This window comes from Anthonomus grandis, chromosome 12 (assembly GCF_022605725.1).
Source record: "Anthonomus grandis grandis chromosome 12, icAntGran1.3, whole genome shotgun sequence".
In the NCBI taxonomy this organism is placed as follows: domain Eukaryota; kingdom Metazoa; phylum Arthropoda; class Insecta; order Coleoptera; family Curculionidae; genus Anthonomus; species Anthonomus grandis.
In genome coordinates this window covers 9,541,625-9,560,656 of record NC_065557.1, presented here as the reverse complement: position 1 = coordinate 9,560,656, position 19,032 = coordinate 9,541,625, and the positions used below count along the sequence as shown (strand labels likewise).

The 19,032-nt window shown below is 31.1% G+C and overlaps 2 protein-coding genes and 1 long non-coding RNA gene across 6 annotated transcripts in view; 1 reads left to right on the top strand and 2 right to left on the bottom strand.

Moving 5' to 3' along the window:
- Window positions 1-15,189, top strand: part of LOC126742715 (FGGY carbohydrate kinase domain-containing protein-like) — a 29,226-nt gene extending 14,037 nt beyond the window's left edge. For 2 of the 3 annotated variants that reach the window (XM_050449498.1, XM_050449499.1), the window contains exon 10: window positions 14,623-15,189. In XM_050449498.1, the coding sequence (XP_050305455.1) occupies window positions 14,623-14,840 (218 nt within the window). In that variant the 3' untranslated portion in view covers window positions 14,841-15,189. The remainder of the gene's footprint in view (window positions 1-14,622) is intronic. The other variant, XR_007662703.1, reaches the window with a different exon arrangement.
- The window catches only part of LOC126742712 (protein turtle homolog B-like), a 472,815-nt gene that overhangs the window by 104,972 nt on the left and 348,811 nt on the right, over window positions 1-19,032 (bottom strand). For both annotated transcript variants that reach the window (XM_050449495.1, XM_050449496.1), the window contains exon 6: window positions 14,867-15,018. In XM_050449495.1, coding sequence (XP_050305452.1) covers window positions 14,867-15,018 — 152 coding nt within the window. The remainder of the gene's footprint in view (window positions 1-14,866; window positions 15,019-19,032) is intronic.
- Window positions 9,788-10,566, bottom strand: LOC126742717 (uncharacterized). The gene is made up of 2 exons (XR_007662704.1): window positions 10,256-10,566; window positions 9,788-10,204 (listed from the first exon to the last, which is right to left on the bottom strand). It is a non-coding gene; the product is annotated as an uncharacterized LOC126742717 (long non-coding RNA).

The following is a 19,032-nucleotide window of genomic DNA, read 5'->3' as shown; positions in this document are numbered from 1 at the left end:
TTATTGTTCTTTTTGTTTTTTATTTTAACTTTATTATTTTCGAGTAGTTCAATTAGTTCAAAAGGGCCTAAGAATCGTTTAGATTTTTTATTTCTGTTGGCGTTATTTTTATATACAATTTGTCCTACTTTAAATTGATATTGATTTGGACCTAGAACGTTTCTTTTTTCGATAATTTTTTGTTTTTGGGATTCTAATTTTTCTTTTATTTCATCATAAAGGTGTTTTATCTTTTCTTTATGATTAAAGGCATAATCGGTATAATAGCCGGTATTTATAAGTTCACATGGGTCTCTTGTGTTTGTGTGACCAAATGTTAGCTCGAAGGGTGTAAACTGCGTCGAGGAATGGATCGAACAATTGTATGCTATTATGGCATATTTCATTAAGGTTTTAACGTCTTCGTCCTTAAAACGGTCTCCTAAAATTCGAAGGTGTTCGATAAGTGTAGAGTGGAGTCTTTCGATTGGTGAGTTCGATTCATGGTGAAAAGGTGTTGTGAAATGTATGTTTATTTTATGAGTCTTTAAGATTTCTTGAACGGTGGTATTTTTAAATTCAGGACCATTGTCCATAATTATTCTCTCAGGAAGACCATAGAATGAAAAATAATGGATGAGAGCTGAACATATTTCGACTGAAGTTTTGCCTTGAATAGGAATGGCTTGACCTAGTTTTGAAAAGGTGTCGACGAGTGTAAGAAAGTCTTGGTTGTCAAATTTGAAAATATCTATATGAAGCAGCTGGAATGGTTTTCCAGTGGTTTCTGTTAGTACAAGAGGAACATACGGTGGTTTACGGGAATATTTAGATGTTTGACATATGCTACAATCATTTATATACTTTGTTATGTCGGATTTCATGGATGGCCAATAATAATTCCTTTTAAGTTTTTCTAAAGTCTCGGCTATTCCGCGGTGATTACATTTACCTTCATGCTGGTATTTCATAATAAGGATTCGCTCATCAGGTTCTTTTATAGAGTTTATTAGTTTTGTACATTTAAATAGTTTTGGTCCAGATTGATGGAAGTGGTGCATATAAACATCATTAAATTCGATATACATGGAATCATCATGAAAATATAGGTAAAAAGTTTTCTTATCGGTGGTATATGTTTTTAGGAATTCTAATATAAGTTTGGGATTAGATTTTGGAATTTTGACATGCCATATATTATGTTTCTCGAATGTTTCCCAGTTGACAGTCAATTTATTGTGTGGATTTTTGGAGATAATTATTTGATATGATTTATTGTTAATAATATCATCCAGTATGGGGATTCCATCATTTAATGTGTTATGGTTGCTGCTAGAATGCGGAGTATTTATAGAAGATTCTGGAGTCTCTTGGGAATGAAACTCTGGTGGTGGTAAATTGACATTATCTGGTTGAAGGTTTAAGTTTGAGAAATCATTAAGAGTTTGTGTTTCGTACTGATGGGGTGGGTCGTTTAAATTTTGGAAATTATATTGGGGTGGTTGAATATTAAGGTTTGTATTTCTTGGAGGAACCAACTGAATATTTTGCAATATTTTAATTTTTGGTTCTGGACAGGGAGGTTTTAATTCTTTTAAAACTGATGTTATATCTGCTGGGTTTAGTTTATTGGGGTCATAGGACTTTAGGAATTGGTCAATATCTAGATCTATATCACCTGAATTATTTACGATACTTTCGTTTTCAATTGCATTAATACAAATTCGTGAGAGTGCGTCTGCGTTGGTATTTTGGTTACCCTTTTTGTAAATAATTTCAAAATCGTATTCCCTTAATTTACATCTCCATCTTACGAGTTTGCTATTTGGTTCTCGCATATTAAAAAGCCATACCAAAGGTCGATGGTCTGTGTAAATTTTGAATTTGCGACCGAAAAGATAAGGTCGAAAATGTTTGCATGCCCAAACTATAGCAAGTAACTCTTTCTCTATCGTGGAGTATTTTACTTCGGTGTCATTAAGGGTTCTTGATGCGTAGGCGATGGGTTTGTCATTGGGAATGTTCCCTTGGGAAAGGACTGCTCCAACTGCATAGTTGCTAGCGTCAGTTGTCAAAACAAATGGTTTGCTGAAGTCTGGATATTGAAGTATGGGGGAATTGGTGAGAAGTTGTTTGCAGTGGTTAAATGATTTAATGAACTCGGGGGTATGAATTATTTTATGATCTTTTTTAAGGCAAATCGTCATAGGCTTTGTTATTTTGGCAAAATCTTTTATAAATCGACGATAATAACCAAGTAAACCTAAAAACGACTTCAGAGCTTTGGGAGAATTTGGGATTGGGAAATTTTTAATTGCTGAAATTTTGTCTGGATTAGGTTTAACACCTTCAGTAGTAACAACATGACCCAAATATTGGACTTCCTTTTTTAAAAATTCTGATTTGTCCAACTGAATTTTGAAATTGGATTCACGAAGTTTGTCAAAAATTTGTCTTAAACGGGAAATGTGTTCTTCCAAAGAACTGCTGAAAATGACAATGTCGTCCAAATATACAAGACAGATTTCATTTTGAAGACCTCTCAAGATGTTATCCATGACTCTCTGGAATGTCGATGGGGCATTCTTAAGTCCGAAAGGCATTCGTTTGAACTCGTAATGTCCATTTTCAGTGGAGAAGCCGGTTTTTGGGATATCATGGGGATCCATCTCGATTTGATGAAAACCATTGGCCAAATCAAGTGTTGAAAAATATTGGCTTCTGCCAAGCTTATCCAGAATGTCTGTAATTTGGGGAAGAGGGTATTTGTCATCAATCGTTCGTTCGTTGAGCTTACGATAATCTATAACAAGTCGCCACTTGCGTTTTCCGGAAGAATCGAATTTTTTTGGAACGATCCAGATGGGGCTGGACCAAGGGGAATATGAATTTTGGATGATGCCTTGTTCTAACATTTTTGAAATTTGTTGTTTTACTTCCTGTCTATGGACTTCTGGGTAGCGATAACTTTTTGTATAAATCGGTGTGTGATTGTCTAATTTTATTTGATGTCTAATCTGGTTAGTAAAAGTAAGGGGAATTTTTTCGCAATAAAATATATCTTTATATTCTAGACATAAGTCTCGAATCATTTGTTTTTCTTCTATGTTACAATGGTCTAAGCGAATATTTTTTAAATTTTCTTTAAGCAGATTATTTTGCTCTAAGGAAAGAGGTTCATCAACTTCCATTTTTTCAACAAAATTTATATTATGAATGTCAAGAATTTCAATATCTAGAGGTTTTGTCAAATGTAGGGTTATAGGGATATCCTGAGGATTTGTGACTGAAGTGATGGCAAAATAGTTTGAGATATTAACCAAAGAACCTGGTATTTCTAAATTATGTTCAAATTTATGATAATCTAAAAATCCGGTACCATGTTCAACGGTTACTGGTACTTTAACTATTTGTTGGGATCTAGGAGATACTGTCACTGAAAAATTGTAATTTTGAAAATTTTCATTTGGGATTTTATCGTCACGTTTTTCATAAATTATTGGTATTTCTGCATTAGAAGTTGTTATTTTCCGAGCATTAATGTTTATACTAGCATTTAATTGGTTCAATAAATCTGCGCCAATTAAACCATCGTATTTTTGAGAAAAGTCGAAAAGATAAAATTTGTGATAGCCATTGGTATTAAATAAACTAAAAATAGGAATGTTTGCGACTTCATCGTGATATGTCATTGCGTGGGCGGTCTGAATATTAAATACCTCTTTATTAATAAAATTTTTATAAAATTTGTGTGCAAGGTAAGGTTTCATTAGACTTCTAGAGCTGCCGGTATCAATTAAAAAATGTGCTGTGATTTCGGGAATAAACACGTACGGTAAATCTGATCTTATGTTGTAATTATGCATATTAATTACGTTGGGTATTGTGTTGCCTGAACTTGCTGAAAATTTTCATCTGGTTTTATATTTTCACTTGAAGCGCAAGGATCGGATGTCTGAGTGTTATTGTAGTGATAAAGATCTTGCACATCTGCATAATATGCATTTTCATTGGGATATGGGTCAGATTCGTTTTGCCCTAAGAAATCGTAATAATAATCATCTTGGGAATTATTGTAGCAATAATTATTATTGTCGTTAATTTGTTGTGCATGAAATTCTTGGTAATTCAATTTATGGGGTGTTGGATGATGAATTATGGCTGTGCCTGAACTAGTGTCCATTGGCGTCGGCCTATTTAAATTGCTTCGAGCACTGCGGCTTCTAATTGATGAACTTTGATTAAAATTCGGTCTGTTATTGGTATTTATTGGAAAATTTGGATTTGGGTTTTGGAAAAATGATTTTTGTTGAAAATTATTTGACGGTTGTGGTTGAGGGGGCCTTGGTACAAAAGATGCATTATTTATTGGAGGCTGTTGGGGGTTTAATGCAAACACATTATTTGAGGGTGGTGTTGGGCGGAAAATATTAATTTCTGGGGATGATTGGGCATTAAATGTTGGTTGTAAGAAAGGTATTGGGAATTGCTTATTATTGTGGGGAAATGTTTGTTGATTATTATTTGTAGCTCTAACATGTTGATGTGGATGTGTTTTAGTCTGTGGTGGTAGGTTTACAGTTGTGTTTTGATGTTGATTTCGGCTGAAATTTATAAAGTTTTCTTCTTCGGCGGCAAATGATAGTGCCTGTTCTAAATTAATTGGATTTTTAAGCCTAACTACTAACTGCATGTGATATTTGAGCCCTGCTAAGAAGGTTTTTAAAGCAAAATCATCGTAATGGGCGATTTTAATTCGTTTTTCATTTTCATCAACAATTAAAGTACTTAATTTAGCAAACAAAAGACTTCTGGCATCTTGTATTCTCATGCCGAAATTTAATGGTGGTTCATTTTTATAAGGCCTAATAGAAATTAAGTCTTGTATTAGACAGTCAATACCCCTTTGATCTGCGAATGTTAAATTTAAGGTTTCTTTTATTAAAGCCCAAGTATTTAATTCTGATCTAGAGCCAATTAAATCAGCTGCTCTACCCCTTAATTTGCCTAAAATCGAGTCTATTAAAATTGAATTAATAGGATCTTCACGAGTTTGACTATTTTGAAAATTTCTAAGAAGATTTTCACACGATAAAATAAATCTTTGCAATAACTTTGGATTTCCATCGAAATGTGGGATGTTATCCGTTTGTTATTTTAAAAGTGGCATATCAGTAGGCATGGTTCTGGATACAACTGATACAGATTCTACTTCGAGTTCTTCCTCCGGTAAGGCAGGTAAAGTGTTATTAATATCAGCGGTATTATCAGAAATAATTTGATTTAAATAAGGCTGATCCGTTTTAGTATTTGTTACGGATAACCTTTCCAAATGAGAAAGTAATTCGTCAATAATTTCAGAATTATTTTCAGACATAAAATTAATAAAAAATTACGCAAAATTACGTAACTTGACTAGAAAGAAAAAATAAAAACTTGAATAAATTGTAACTCTAAATCTAACCTAAATAAAATTGCCAATCGTAAAACAACAGTATATGTTATAGTTTGCAATTGTGCAAAAACGGAAAAATCAAAATAAAAATCAATTTAAAAACAAAGGAAAAAGAAAGGACAATGAGCACTTACAATAGCAAAAATCCAGCGATGAAAAGCTGCATTCTCTTAGACTACGTTGCCTATAGGAACCGATGCTTGTGTTCCCAAGCCTAATCTAGGGTTGGTCGAAGTTGGACCGTTGCTGAACGCTCTTCTCCCAATAGATTTGATCGAAGTTTGACTTCCTCCTGGGTGCTGCCTCTTCGTAAATTCACAAGGTTCGCGATTGCCGATAAACCGTAAAAACGGACCAATTCCGCGATTTTTGTCGGATATTGTTCGACTTAGAACTCCGTCGACTGCGCCAGTTATAGATTTGAAAGATGAAAAGGCTTTTTTAAAAATTTATTTTAAGAACGTTACAGCGTTGTGACTTAACTCTACTAATGCTTAAATCTATCTGATTAAAACAATACAAATTACTTCTTAGCTAAAGTAAAAATGATTACAATGCAAAAGATCATATTCTATAAACTAAGGAATAAAATATACTATAGTCAGGGGTTATATGTTCCATAACTCTTATACTGAAATTATTGAATTGTCGGAATGGTATTTGGCGATGTAAAAAAAAGGAAAATTTTCGATGCCTGCCATTCTCGAAATATTTGTTGTTTTTTGTTTATTTAAATTTTGCCTTAAAATGTTTAATTTTTGGTTTGGTTAGTAATATCGTGGTTCTTTTTGTGATTTAAAGTTCTCTCACTGCTCTAGTTTTATTTTTACAATGGTTTATACGATCGCCGAAAGAGTTGAAATGATATTTATTTATGGTTCTCAAAATCGCTGTTTTCGTAGAAGTGCCACAATATTTAATGAGAGGCATCCAGATAAGCAGGTTGGGCATTATTACATCCAGAAGTTGGTAAGAAAATTTGAAGAAACTGGGTTTGTAGGTGATATAAAGAAAAATCAGCCAAGAATACTGGATGAAGCAACTCAGATTCAGGTTCTTGGGCATTTTGCTATGGATCCTGGTATGTCGACTCGTCAAGCAGCAACTGCCACAGGAGTGTCTCGTGAATCAGTACGAAAGATATTAAAAATTAAAAAATTCCATCCTTACAAGCTACAGATTGTTCAAGAACTTGGTGATGACGATCCAGACAGGCGGATCGAATTTTGTGAATTAATGACTTAAAAAATAATAAATGAGCCACGTTTTATAAAAGACATTTGTTTCAGTGACGAGTGCACTTTTTATTTAAACGGTAACGTTAATAAGCAAAACTGCCGTTACTGGAGTGATGAGAATCCCCATATTTTTAGGGAAGGGCACACCCAATATCCCCAAAAAATAAATGTGTGGGCCGGAATTCTAGGGAATAATATAATTGAGCCATTGTTTATTGACGATAATCTAAATGGAGAAATTTATGCTGAAATGTTAGAAACAACTGTTGAGCCTTTAGTAATAACGGAATTGGAAAACCAAAGGGATGAAAATGGAGATCTTGTTCTTGATGAAAATTTGTTGCATTTTCAACAAGATGGGGCCCCACCACATTATGTATTGCCTGTTAGAGAGTGGCTAGATAATCATTATCCAGACCAATGGATTGTTAGAAGAGGACCTATTGAGTGGCCGCCAAGATCGCCAGATCTCACCCCTCTCGATTTTTTTCTTTGGGGTCACCTAAAATCGGTCGTTTTCAAAACGCAGCCTGCCACCATTGAGGAGTTAAAACAAAGAATTACACAAGAGTGCCGATTATTAACAACTGAAGTTTTTAGAAATGTTCGTCAAGAGTTTGAAAACAGATTGTACTTTTGCTTGCAAAATAATGGAAGCCACTTTGAGCATTTAATAAAATAATTAAAGTTCAATGCAGATTTTTATTGTTTTAAAAATAGAATAAACGCAATATTGCAGAGTGTTTTTCTAGTTCTTAACCATTTGTACTAATGTTCAAATGTTAAATATTTTATGACATTTTTAAAATATGTTAATTTGATAAGAAATTAAAAAACACTTAAATAACCTTTAATAAAATATTAAAATTAGCATAACTCTAAAATAAATGCATTGATTATTATAAGTCGCATAATATAGGGAATTAATAGACCTTTCAAACAAGGTATCACTCGACTACCCTTCCAATTTAAAATTTTTAAGGGGGTGGCTCTGGGGGTTAGGGGGATGATAGTATATCCCTAAAAAATTCATCATTTTGGTTCCCCCTTGTTACTATAGAAACGGTTTTAAGCATTTTTTTATATCTTTTACGGTTTAAAAATTATAAGCCATGGCTACTCTTGAAATTGTCACCCTGTATGTATATATGTATATCGTAGAAGTGATGTGAAGTATAAAAAAAAATTGTCTATTATGTATAATTTATGTTATGTTTGTTCAAAGTATAGTCACAAGCATGCCTGACTTTCATTTAAATTTCTTAGCTTTTATTTTAATATAGTCAGAGTTATATCATTGACTACTTACAACCGCATTTACTTTTAGACAATTCGAGATTTCGTTAGATAATTCATAATACACTGATATTGGGTCAGATTTTGTATTTATTCTCCCCTGTTGAAGTTCTTTTGATACATTAAATTTAAACTAAAATATTATCTGCATAGGCACTCGGTTTAGAAATTTAACCCATTTACATCATTACTCTTTAGTCCGTCACAACTTCTTCCATATTTCTAAGGCTCAAATGTTGCCTTCATAAGGCGAAATCTGATATGACCTTCTAAACTTCCAAAAATATATCAGATACACGAGACTTCACTATACAAAATCCAAAACAATATCTTAACTTTGTTTAAAGACCGTTGAAAATCAGATGCTTAGTAATTACTAAGCAGGTAACAATATCCAAGTGTTCTTGGATATAGACGACGACTTAGGACCAGCGCTACGAGATTGAATAAAAGGATTAGATTTAACTTGACTAGAGTGTCTATTTAGGAGATTAAGTTTTCGTAATTAATATAATTTAAATCATATTAAGTTACAAAATTTACTGGTCTGTATGAACTGAGTGATTTATTGGATTATCTCCTCTTAAAATTGCCAACTTAATATCTGTTATTTAAGGAATATTGTTAAAAAAAAAACTATAGCATTTTCATGCATCACAATTTTTTTATAAATCAAAATGACCGAAAATTCTAATTGAATATTACTTATTTAATTTAATAAAATGCCAAATTAAACAAAAGGTTTTATCTTTTTTACATTTAAATGTAAGCCAATGTTGACATATGTAGTTGTTTTTTTTATAGTAAATTTAATATTAGAAGTTAATCTTACTCGTTACTCTCCAGAACTAAAGAATTAGACTTAAGATGCTTAACTCTGATTCTTCAGGGAAAAGTAGATATGAAGATGCCTAATTTTCCCTTGGACCGATAAAAACGAATACCAAATCTGTTCTGGCAAAGTTTTTTAAAGATAGACCAAAACTAACCCAATATAACCCATTTCAAGTTAATGAGAAAACATCTTAGCTTCTGAACCACTGAGTAGATTTTCATAAATTTCATGTTTTTTGTAATATATAATTTCCTAATACCCTCTTCTGGTCATCATCATTTATTTCTTCAAGAATTTTTCATGGTACACCACCACACGAAGGCATAGATCATGGTTACAGCAATTCCATATATTCAAAAAAACCATCAATCATCAAAATTATCAATTTTCTCGTCATTGCTATTTTTCCTTAAGGATTTTTCATGAAAGAAGGACCAAAATAAGGCAAGGTAGTAGTCAAAAAAGTTCCATACATTCGAAAGAAGCATTTACCCGCCTTTAACTTATGTATATTCAACGAATAGAAAGTTAAAATAAGAGAAAATTGAGCTGGAAATTTATTGCTCAGATAATCTTCAATTCTTAAGCGAGAATAGTTTATTCGATAACAATTGTGAAAAGAACTTGTTCTGCGAGTGTCATATTTTTGTGAATAGCTTACGTTTTCAGTCCAGAGACCTTAACTCACCTTTTTAAAAATATATAATATAATACAATGAGATAAATTTATATTTACAAGGGTTCTTGGATAGAGACTTTTTTTATAATTGGATATTAAAACCAGGATGCCAGAAAATCATTTTTTCTTTTTTTTTAATGCAAAAAATTCGTTCCAGTGCCCGGAAAAGATCAAAGTATCTTTGATTGCCTGAAAAAAAAGATAAACTGTCGGTAACAGTCTAGAACAAAAATAAATTTTAATATCCAGCAGATATTTTAAATGCCTAGAACTAAATACCTAAAAGATGCGTATATAAAAAAATCTTAAAATATATATAATTTATTTAAAGTGAGAGTATATTTAAAAATTAATATAAAAAATCTGAAACGTAGTCGGTAGCCAAAATTAACAACATTTTATGGAACATTTAATGAAAATTAAAAAAAAAATGCTTTTGATTACTTTGCTGACCTCCTTATCGAAATAAAAAATAGGTGCCACAACTGATAATTATCCCTTTTCCAATTTCCAAAATTTCTTTTAATTTGCCTTCCTCCTTCATTCTACAGGCTGGCGACAGCCTTGAATTTAAGCCCACAAAGCCATTGAAATTAGATATTCTGACCTTAAGGGTTGTGACTGCTTTAATTAAAGATAGCTTCGATCCTTTGTGGAGAGCAACAAAGATGCGAGGTAGAGAATGCGTCGAGTATATCTTGTAACATCCGTTATATGATATGCTAAAAAGCTCTATTTTTGTTTTTCATTGCACCCGTTTTTATAGTACCTACGTTTATTTTTATGTGTTAATTAGATTATTTCACATTGCCAATATTCATAAAAAAGTAAAACTCAACATCTGTTAACTCCTTCTTGGTTGCGTGGTTCGGCTATAAGGGCAACCAGGCCATCACTTATTATTGTGACAATTTTTTTTTTCTGGTTTGATGATGTTTTTATAGCAAAAAGCTATAACTTTAAAAAATACACAATGTTCCGATCAACATCATACATCCGATCGACAAATCCAAATTTTCCTATTCAGTAAATATTGATGCAGATTTTCAGGACTAATACAATACAATAATATATTAAAGTTTAATACATTTCATACAAGTTAACAAATTATGTCATAATATATATGACATTGTCTTACTAACAAATATAGCACCTAGCTAACCTGTATGTGCAAAGTGTTGACACTACTAGATGATTACAAACAAATTTCCTTATATAGTTACAGAAAAATCTAAACTTCACTGACCAAAATCAAAATGATTAAATAATTTCTATATTTAGTACTGAATTTAAGTTATTTATTGAGTTGTCAAATGTGAGGTGGTAACAAAATATGTAACTTAGGCGTAAGATAGAAAAATTATATTAATTATTTTGTAGTAGAAGCAGCAGGAGTTAACAAAGATTTAATTTCTTGTGTGGTATGTATGGCCAATAACATTTTATTTGATTTATGAAGGCATATATAGGTGAAGAAATAATATAGTGAACGCACATTAAAGTATTCTATTAAGTAAAGTAAAGGGGTGAAATAGCGTTTGTTATTCCTGTAGATAAATTTTAAGCCATGGTCAATTGCCTCTTCAGGGCACTTTGAGGTGGACTCTACCCCAAATAACTACACAATATTTTAGCAATGATTCAACAATACTCCTGTTTATTGCCTATAATTTTCTTAAGAGTAGAGAACCTATATTATATCTTACTTTCTTATATTTTTTATAAATCTTAGGACGTAATAATCCTATTTAAGGTGTTTCCAGACTCTTATGCCTTTTACGGTAAAGCAACCCCTATAACATCGGCATATATTATTATAGTTTCATTTTTTATTGCAATATTTATCAAAAGAGTAATTATGTCTTGTATGAAGAGAATTGATCCAAGAACAGTACCTTATTAATGCTATAATTATTGATATTGTAATTTGATGCTTCATTTAATAATTGTGTACCGTGTTTTATTATCATTACCACTATTTAGAATTTGAGCACTATACAAATCATGTGTTGCAGTATACAGTAGATAATATTTGTTTGTTAAAGTATTATGCTCTTAAAGAAGTTTTTTTCTTTTTATTTCTTTCTTTATGCTGACTATTAGACCAATGGTAATCCATTTATTTTTTATCTACAAGAATATTACTGCATATATTATTAAACAAGCTGCAGACTTAGGATTTATTCTTATTTGAATAAATAGGTTTAATCCTAATTACGTTAAGCATTTTTGAATAATTATCTGTGATACCAGACAGAAAAAATAATAAAAAATGAGTATGTTAGATTAGACTTCCCATTTTTCAAAGAAATATATGATTTAGGCTCGTAGATGAATCAACTTAAATGCTTGTAGAATTAATTGCAGATAAAAAGCCATAGTGATTTAATATTGAATTAGAGGAAGTTGTTTCCTGATTATACTCATCGATAGCATCAAGCTGATTTTCATATGGTTATAAGTAATAATCTTCAAAGTCTAAGAGAAAATCTTGTATGGCTTTTGAGGGAGGCATGTAAATTCAAGATAATCCAATAGTGAGGTTACTTACTTTTAGTTTAACACTGGTAAGAGTATTTTTCAATAAATTAGGTATAATAAATTAGTTGGATCTTATACACACTACTGTTCGATCGTTCTGCTTTATTGTAGTACGTATTATGGCTGTCAATACAGAAATTATCACTACTAGTACCCTCAAATTGCCAAGATTTTGTTAGTATTATTATAGCACAAAACTTAAAATTATATCCTTTAAAAAACCAATTAGTTCATTGAAATTTTTTCTAATGCTATGAATGTTAAGGTGTAAGATACTTGATACTAGAAATATATTTTATTAGTCAACGTATCACAATTTACAGCAACCTTCTCGCTAATGCCAATATTTAAATAGTATTTATTCTTGATTGTTAGCTATTAATAGTAAAGTAATTAATTTTATGTTTAAAGATTTTTAGTAGGTATTAATAGTAAGGAGTTTGAATTATGGGCAGTTTGATCCGTCTTGTAGTTTCACTTTACTCATTCACAAGGATGTCAATTTGGACCAGTGTCAGATTTCTGAAAGGGTTTTAAGATTTAAAATAGCATCTTAAGCCAACATCTTTATAAATGGGTATCTTTTCCAAAATATAAAGACCTTTTCTGGAACTATAAATCTATAAAATAGAGATGGTTGCAATCTCAAAATAATATATATCGTTACTTAATTTTCTTTACTAGCTTAATTTTTAGTTCATCATTATTTTTAATAAAATGATTTTGCTCCCTATTATTTCTCTCCAAGGCTTCTTTTTCCATCATACCATTCTATCCAGTTATTTCAAATCTAAGTTTATTAAAATTTTAATGTTTTTACCTCATAACCACTTAGTTTTTAATCTGCCTTATTCCTCAATGCTTTTAGATCTTGTATATTTTGACTATTATGAGAATCCGTTTTTTTCCCTATTTTAATTTTGCTTTGACTTAATTATTAAGCTCGGCAAGTTATCGTTTAATAATTCACTTTATTTTGTGCTTCCTAACTAGTTAAAGCACGGTTTTTCTGGATTTCTTCCAAATCTTCAATTTTATTTCTAATAAAATCAATAATTTCATTCCTACTTCCGATGATTTTTGATTTATCATTAATAATGTTCTTCAATACAGGCTTCAAAAGACCGATACTTTTTACAATAAAATATCAAACTCCGGAAACCAGTTGTAGAATTTTGACTTCAGAAGAAATTAATCTTGCACAAGTCTTGCAAGTGTCATACTGCATGGATATTTTTATCAGTATTACCAAAACAGTCTAGTCACAACCGGCAACAATACATAATAATTTATTATGCTGGGCAATGTTTAAATTTATTTACATACTAATAAACTTTGGTATTACTCTGTATTAAGTTGGTTAGTTTTATATTAAACTTGTTCGAGCGGTCGAATATTCAGCATCAATTTAATAATACCTCGAATATTTTAACGTTAACCTATATGCTGAAGTCTTTTTGTTACAAGCCCTTATTTATTGTAATATACACTCTCTAATTTTTTATTTGTCTAAGAACAGCAGTCGAATAGGCAGCAACAAATTGATTTAGGGGAATTGAAATAGTTTTTCTAAAAAAATGGTAGGTAAGGATTTCCAAAAATGTTTCCAGCTTTATTTTGTTTTTTTTTTATTTTTTTCGAGCTTATATTGCAAACGCCTGGTACAGAATTATAAATTAAAAAAAATAAGTAGTACTAAAATAAATAAATCAATAGGGGTGTTTAGTAAAATAACTAGTGGTTTCTCAACATCAGATACACCGATCAGTGCTACTTATTCGGCTGCCCTATAAACCAAAATTTTTTTCGACAAACAAAATAAATAGGAGTAGGTACGCTATATAAAATAACTAACAGTTTGTGGGGTTTGTTGCTACTTATTAGACCACCAAACAACGCTTTTTACATAAAAGATTTACTTTCTTACAACGATGGTCTAAGCATTTCTAAAATATTATAGAAAAACATTAAAGATTTTTCCTGAAAAGTAAAAAAACGTTCTCTTTTTGGCAGTTGAGGCAACTAAAAGCCTGGAAGTAAACAACTAATTTTTTCCAGGCAGTTTAACTACTAGTTTCCATCTTAAAAAAAAGTAGGAGTATATGTTAAAGTTAGAGACGTTACTACTTACAACTAGTCTGTTTTTGAATATATTTTTATTTTTTGCACTCACAACTCTGTATAGGAGGTGTATACTGCAACATTGCAATTTTTTCTGTTTAGAGTTTCTTTCAAGTGCCCTCTAGTCCTGTCTATGCTTGATAAGTTAAATATCACTTTTAGAGCTTCATTAGAGTTTTCCATGAATGATTAAGTTTCTATGAGGTCTCTTCTTTGTCTTCTTTCTTTCGCGTCTTAATTAGGAGTAGATAAAGGTAACTAGTAGTTTGTAGCATCATTATTACTTGTTCGACCGCCACATTATTAGCAGAGTTACTTCACATCACCAATATGTTATTTAGTCCAAAAACAAATTTGAATCTCACTTTCATACACCAAAAATTAAAAATTTATTAACACTGAAATTTAGGAAGACGCTTGTAATGACAAGTATTAATCGTGACAGTATAACTTACTAATAAGAAATCTAATTTTTTAGCTGGTATTGCTTCTCAATACTTCCGAGACTTCGACCACGCGATGCAAGAGATGTGCGGAAGTGGGCAAGTGCTACTCCCAGATGATGATAGCGAACTAATCGAATATCACGAGAAGAAGTACCAAGTTTTTTTAAAAATGTATGATCACCAGCTGGAGTACAGGAGGATCATGGGAGACGTTAAAGAAGAGACTGTCCACGTTTTTCATGAAGCATAATAAATTATTTTTCAAATTAAACTTACCAGGTCCTTGGATCGCTCCAATCTTTGACCATTTTTCCACCAAGTTATCGTAGCAGGAGGTCTAGAGCCAGTGCTTTGACATAGTAAATCGTATCTTCGACCTGCAGATAATGGCTGGTTTGGACCTAACAGTTTAACATCCAGTGGGCCAACTACAAAAAAAATTACACAAATTTATATTTTGTATATAACACAGAGACTTTTACATATTTGAATAATTCATAGCATGTTTACAACCTAATTTAAAAAAGTCCATAAAATAACTCTAATGAAAATATATTTTGCTACGGAAATTCTTTCGGTGGCTATCATGCTACAGGGCATATTATTGCATTTTTATTGTCTACAAAACACATAAAATACACATTCAACCCCTGGAAAATATTCCGGAATGTGGGACAATAAAAGTACATCGTTTTGCCCTTATTCATATTTATAGTATTCATTCCCGGTAGAAGATAATCTTCTTTAAGGAGTATTGTGCATTGCGACGCTGCCGGAGCAGATAAAAACTTAAATTGGTTTCTTTTACAGCCTATGATTTTAAATTAGGCGCCACCGGCGTAAATTTTTTTATGGGGGTTTTTAATAAAAGTGTCCGTATTTTCCTATATAAAAAGAAAATAAAATCTTATGCAATTTTAAAATATATTCGTTAGATTATCACAATAATTTTGTTATTAAAAACTTAGTTTATGCCAGTATAATTAATAGGCAAATTTACTGGAAAAGAACTCTGGAAAATGGTAGAGTTTTATGCACCTAAAAAGGAGTGAATTAAACCAATAGATTAACAGAGGTTTTATTATGTGTCTTCAGAGAATAAACAGGTAACAGGATTTTAAACTTCTATGATTGAAGCCTGCTTTTTTTTTCAAAAACTGATATGGTGATTACATGATAGATGAGGGAAGAAACACAGATACCTTTATCCTATACAACACAGTCGCTAACGTAGTCGGAACAAAACACAGCAGCAGTAGCTGTACGAGAAATTGCGTAATTTTGACGTTTCTAGTGCAAATTCATAATCTAAAATAGCCTCTGTATATCTTTAGGTGCACCGAATCGCCCGATGAGTTAATTTTTTTGAAGTCAAAAATTGCGAAAATATACGGGAATTAGTGTTTAGAACACTATGGCAATAGTACGTTATTTACCTTCCCATGTCTATGCTGCGTTCTAAATGATTGTCCGAGTTCCTAATTTTAATTTTGTTGGTTTAGTAAAAATAGCATTCTGAGCGCAGAGACTAAACGCGTAGGGTTGGATATGTTTTAAAAAATACTTTTCTGTTCAGTAAAACTAGAAATGGTAAGGCACGTTATCATTTGTTGTTTATATAATAAAAGTATGTGCAAAATACAATGTGGGTTGTGTAAAGTTAATCTCTACCTCCACTTTGCAAATGTTTGCGTTTTAGCCTAAGTACTCGTTGCACAGAAAAAAAACTGGCTTTGTTAATAGTGCAACGCCAGCAAGGACAAATAGGTGCAAAATTCAGCTTCTATTTCAGCAAAAAGTATAACAAATAAAAAGAACATAGATGACCAACAACAAGGAAAGGCGGAAGAGTCGAATATATCTTGCAGAACTCATATCCATGGTAAAACAATTGAAGCAGAAAATCAGGAAAATGATAGGGTAACTAGCTTTTTGAAAGAAAAAGGGTGCATAATCGAGTCATTAGGGGAAATAATATTTATTTTTAAAGAAAAATAGCCAAGTAATTTGTGTGCTCATTTATTTATTGGAAAATTAAAATCATACATTAGTTTATCTACAGAAAAATATAATGTCATTTGTAAATATAGAAAAAAGAAATGTTGGTGATTTTAAAAGATTTTTTGTTTAAAGTTTCTTTCTGATGTCATATTATATGGTTCAAATTAAAAATCTCAAATTTAAAAAAAAAATGTGATTTTTAAAGTCTTAAATTTTCCTGTAGCTTCACCAAAACATGTATGTAATATGACTTTAATCGTAGAAAATAGTATAAAAGTGTATAAAGTATTAAAAGTTAATATGTATATTAAAAATTACTAATTTTGAAATAATAGAAAGTTTTGCGTTGTTCGGTATCTTCATTAAAACCAATAGGCAAATCTCTTAGTCACAAAGAAGTAAAAATTTTTCCCAACGTCTTCACAAATTTTTAACGAATAAAAACATTGGGAAATACACGAGATAGTAAATGCCTAGAATAGAGTTTTGAGTGCATTTAAAAAAAATTTACAATTTTTATGTTTAAAATATATTTATTAGTTAAACGCTTAAGTATAAGAACTACTACTCGTAAATAAACATTATCAGGTGATATATCGTGAGACTCAGACCTTGGAGATTAGTGTGACGAGCATCCTTAAGATATTGCATCACCTTGTGAAAAAAATTATTTGCGGATCCCGTATAATTTAAAATGAATTCAAATAGATGTTCCTGTCAATTGTTGAATAAGAATGCTTAAGAAAAACAGCCGCAGAACATCAAAAGTTGCGTATAACCTCTAAACAGATGACTAACCTTGGATTTAAGAACTAAGGGCTCAAAAGAAAACAGATCCACTGCAAGAGTCTTTCATAGGAGGCAAATGTGGTAAATATTATTTAAGCATAAAATACATTGAAGCAAATAATTGTCTGATTCTTTGGAATAACTTGATAATCTTTATATTATAATAATATAAAACGCTGAACTCTGAACGATATACGAGCATTTGTTTGCAAGAAGTGCTTATAGTAAATAGTGTAAAAAAAAGGGCAACGAATCATCATTCTATGTATATCAGAATAATGATACAGCTAACTCTTTGACTTTCCAAAGCGTTAAAATGATTCTTCGTACAGCCCTCATTTGGCACCAAATGACTTTACCTTCCTATTGTTTATATTGAAAAATACCTGAAAGCAAAAGTCAAGTTTGACAATAAATTCGTGCATTTTCATTATTTGACCCAAAATATAAATAGTCTCATTTAATATTTCATTCTTGTCTTTTTTTTGCTTACTCGTCTTTTTATTTTCCGTACTTTGTGTTCCTTATATTTTTAGAAGATTCTAAATTATAGAAATGTTTTGTGTTTTCAGATTTTTTAACGTCAATTTGTGCGGTTTAGTTGAAAATCTGAAAATATTAAAAAGTTTTACGTTGTCCTGTAACTTTATCATTATTTTAAGGACCCAACAGTTGCACCATTTTGGATATACAGTAAGTCAGAAAACGACAGAAAATTATTTTCCAGCGCCTTCATCAACTTTCTCTAGACCTGTGAGGACTTGACAAACATTGTAAAAACCTTTCAGGCAGTGCAGAAAAAACATGTTCCTAATGTCAAAAATTTTACAGGTAATTCTAGAAAATTTGGTCGCTTAGATTTTTTGATTGAAGCTGAATAAAAGTTTGTATCGTTTACAGTAATCAGTTAGTTGCAAAGTTAAAAACAATGAGGGGATTTCGAAAAGCCTTACATTTGCCTGCACCTTCATCAGAACCTGTAAAGCTAAAGATTTTATGTAGTTTTATAATTCAATGATTAAAAAAACAGCAAACATTTATTTTCCAGTGCCTTCGCCAATTTTTATTAACTAAACGTTATTGAGGTCTGCAGTTTCTGGAACTTCAAGCCCCTTATAAAAAAATACCTTTAACTCTAATTCAGTTAAACCTTAAAAAGAACCATTTAAAAAGATTTAATATTTACCGGTTCCTTGGCCAAAAAATTCAACCCTCAATATTTTTTAATAACCATTTAGAACCTCAAAAGCGTAATTTGTAAATTCTATTTCAACTAAATAGCAGAAATTAAGTTCATGCCTTCTTTGTCAACCTATTTTGGATTCAAATAATAAAAAAATATTGAAAATATAATACATGCCTGCTTTTAATTGTTATTATGACTATTGGTTTGTGAGCCAATAGCAAAACAACAAAAAAAAATCCCGGCGCCCTCACCAAGTCTTTCTGGACTTGGGAAGGCTTTTTAGATAAGAAGAAAATATTCAAAAAGAAGAAAAATATACTCAAAATCAGATTTTTTTCTAATTATTTTTACAAGTTTCTGTATTATTAAAATGTTTTATGTTTGAAAATTTTCTAATATCAATTTATGCGGTTTAAATTCATTGTCTAATTTTAAAAAACTACGTACAATACGAGTAATACAATTG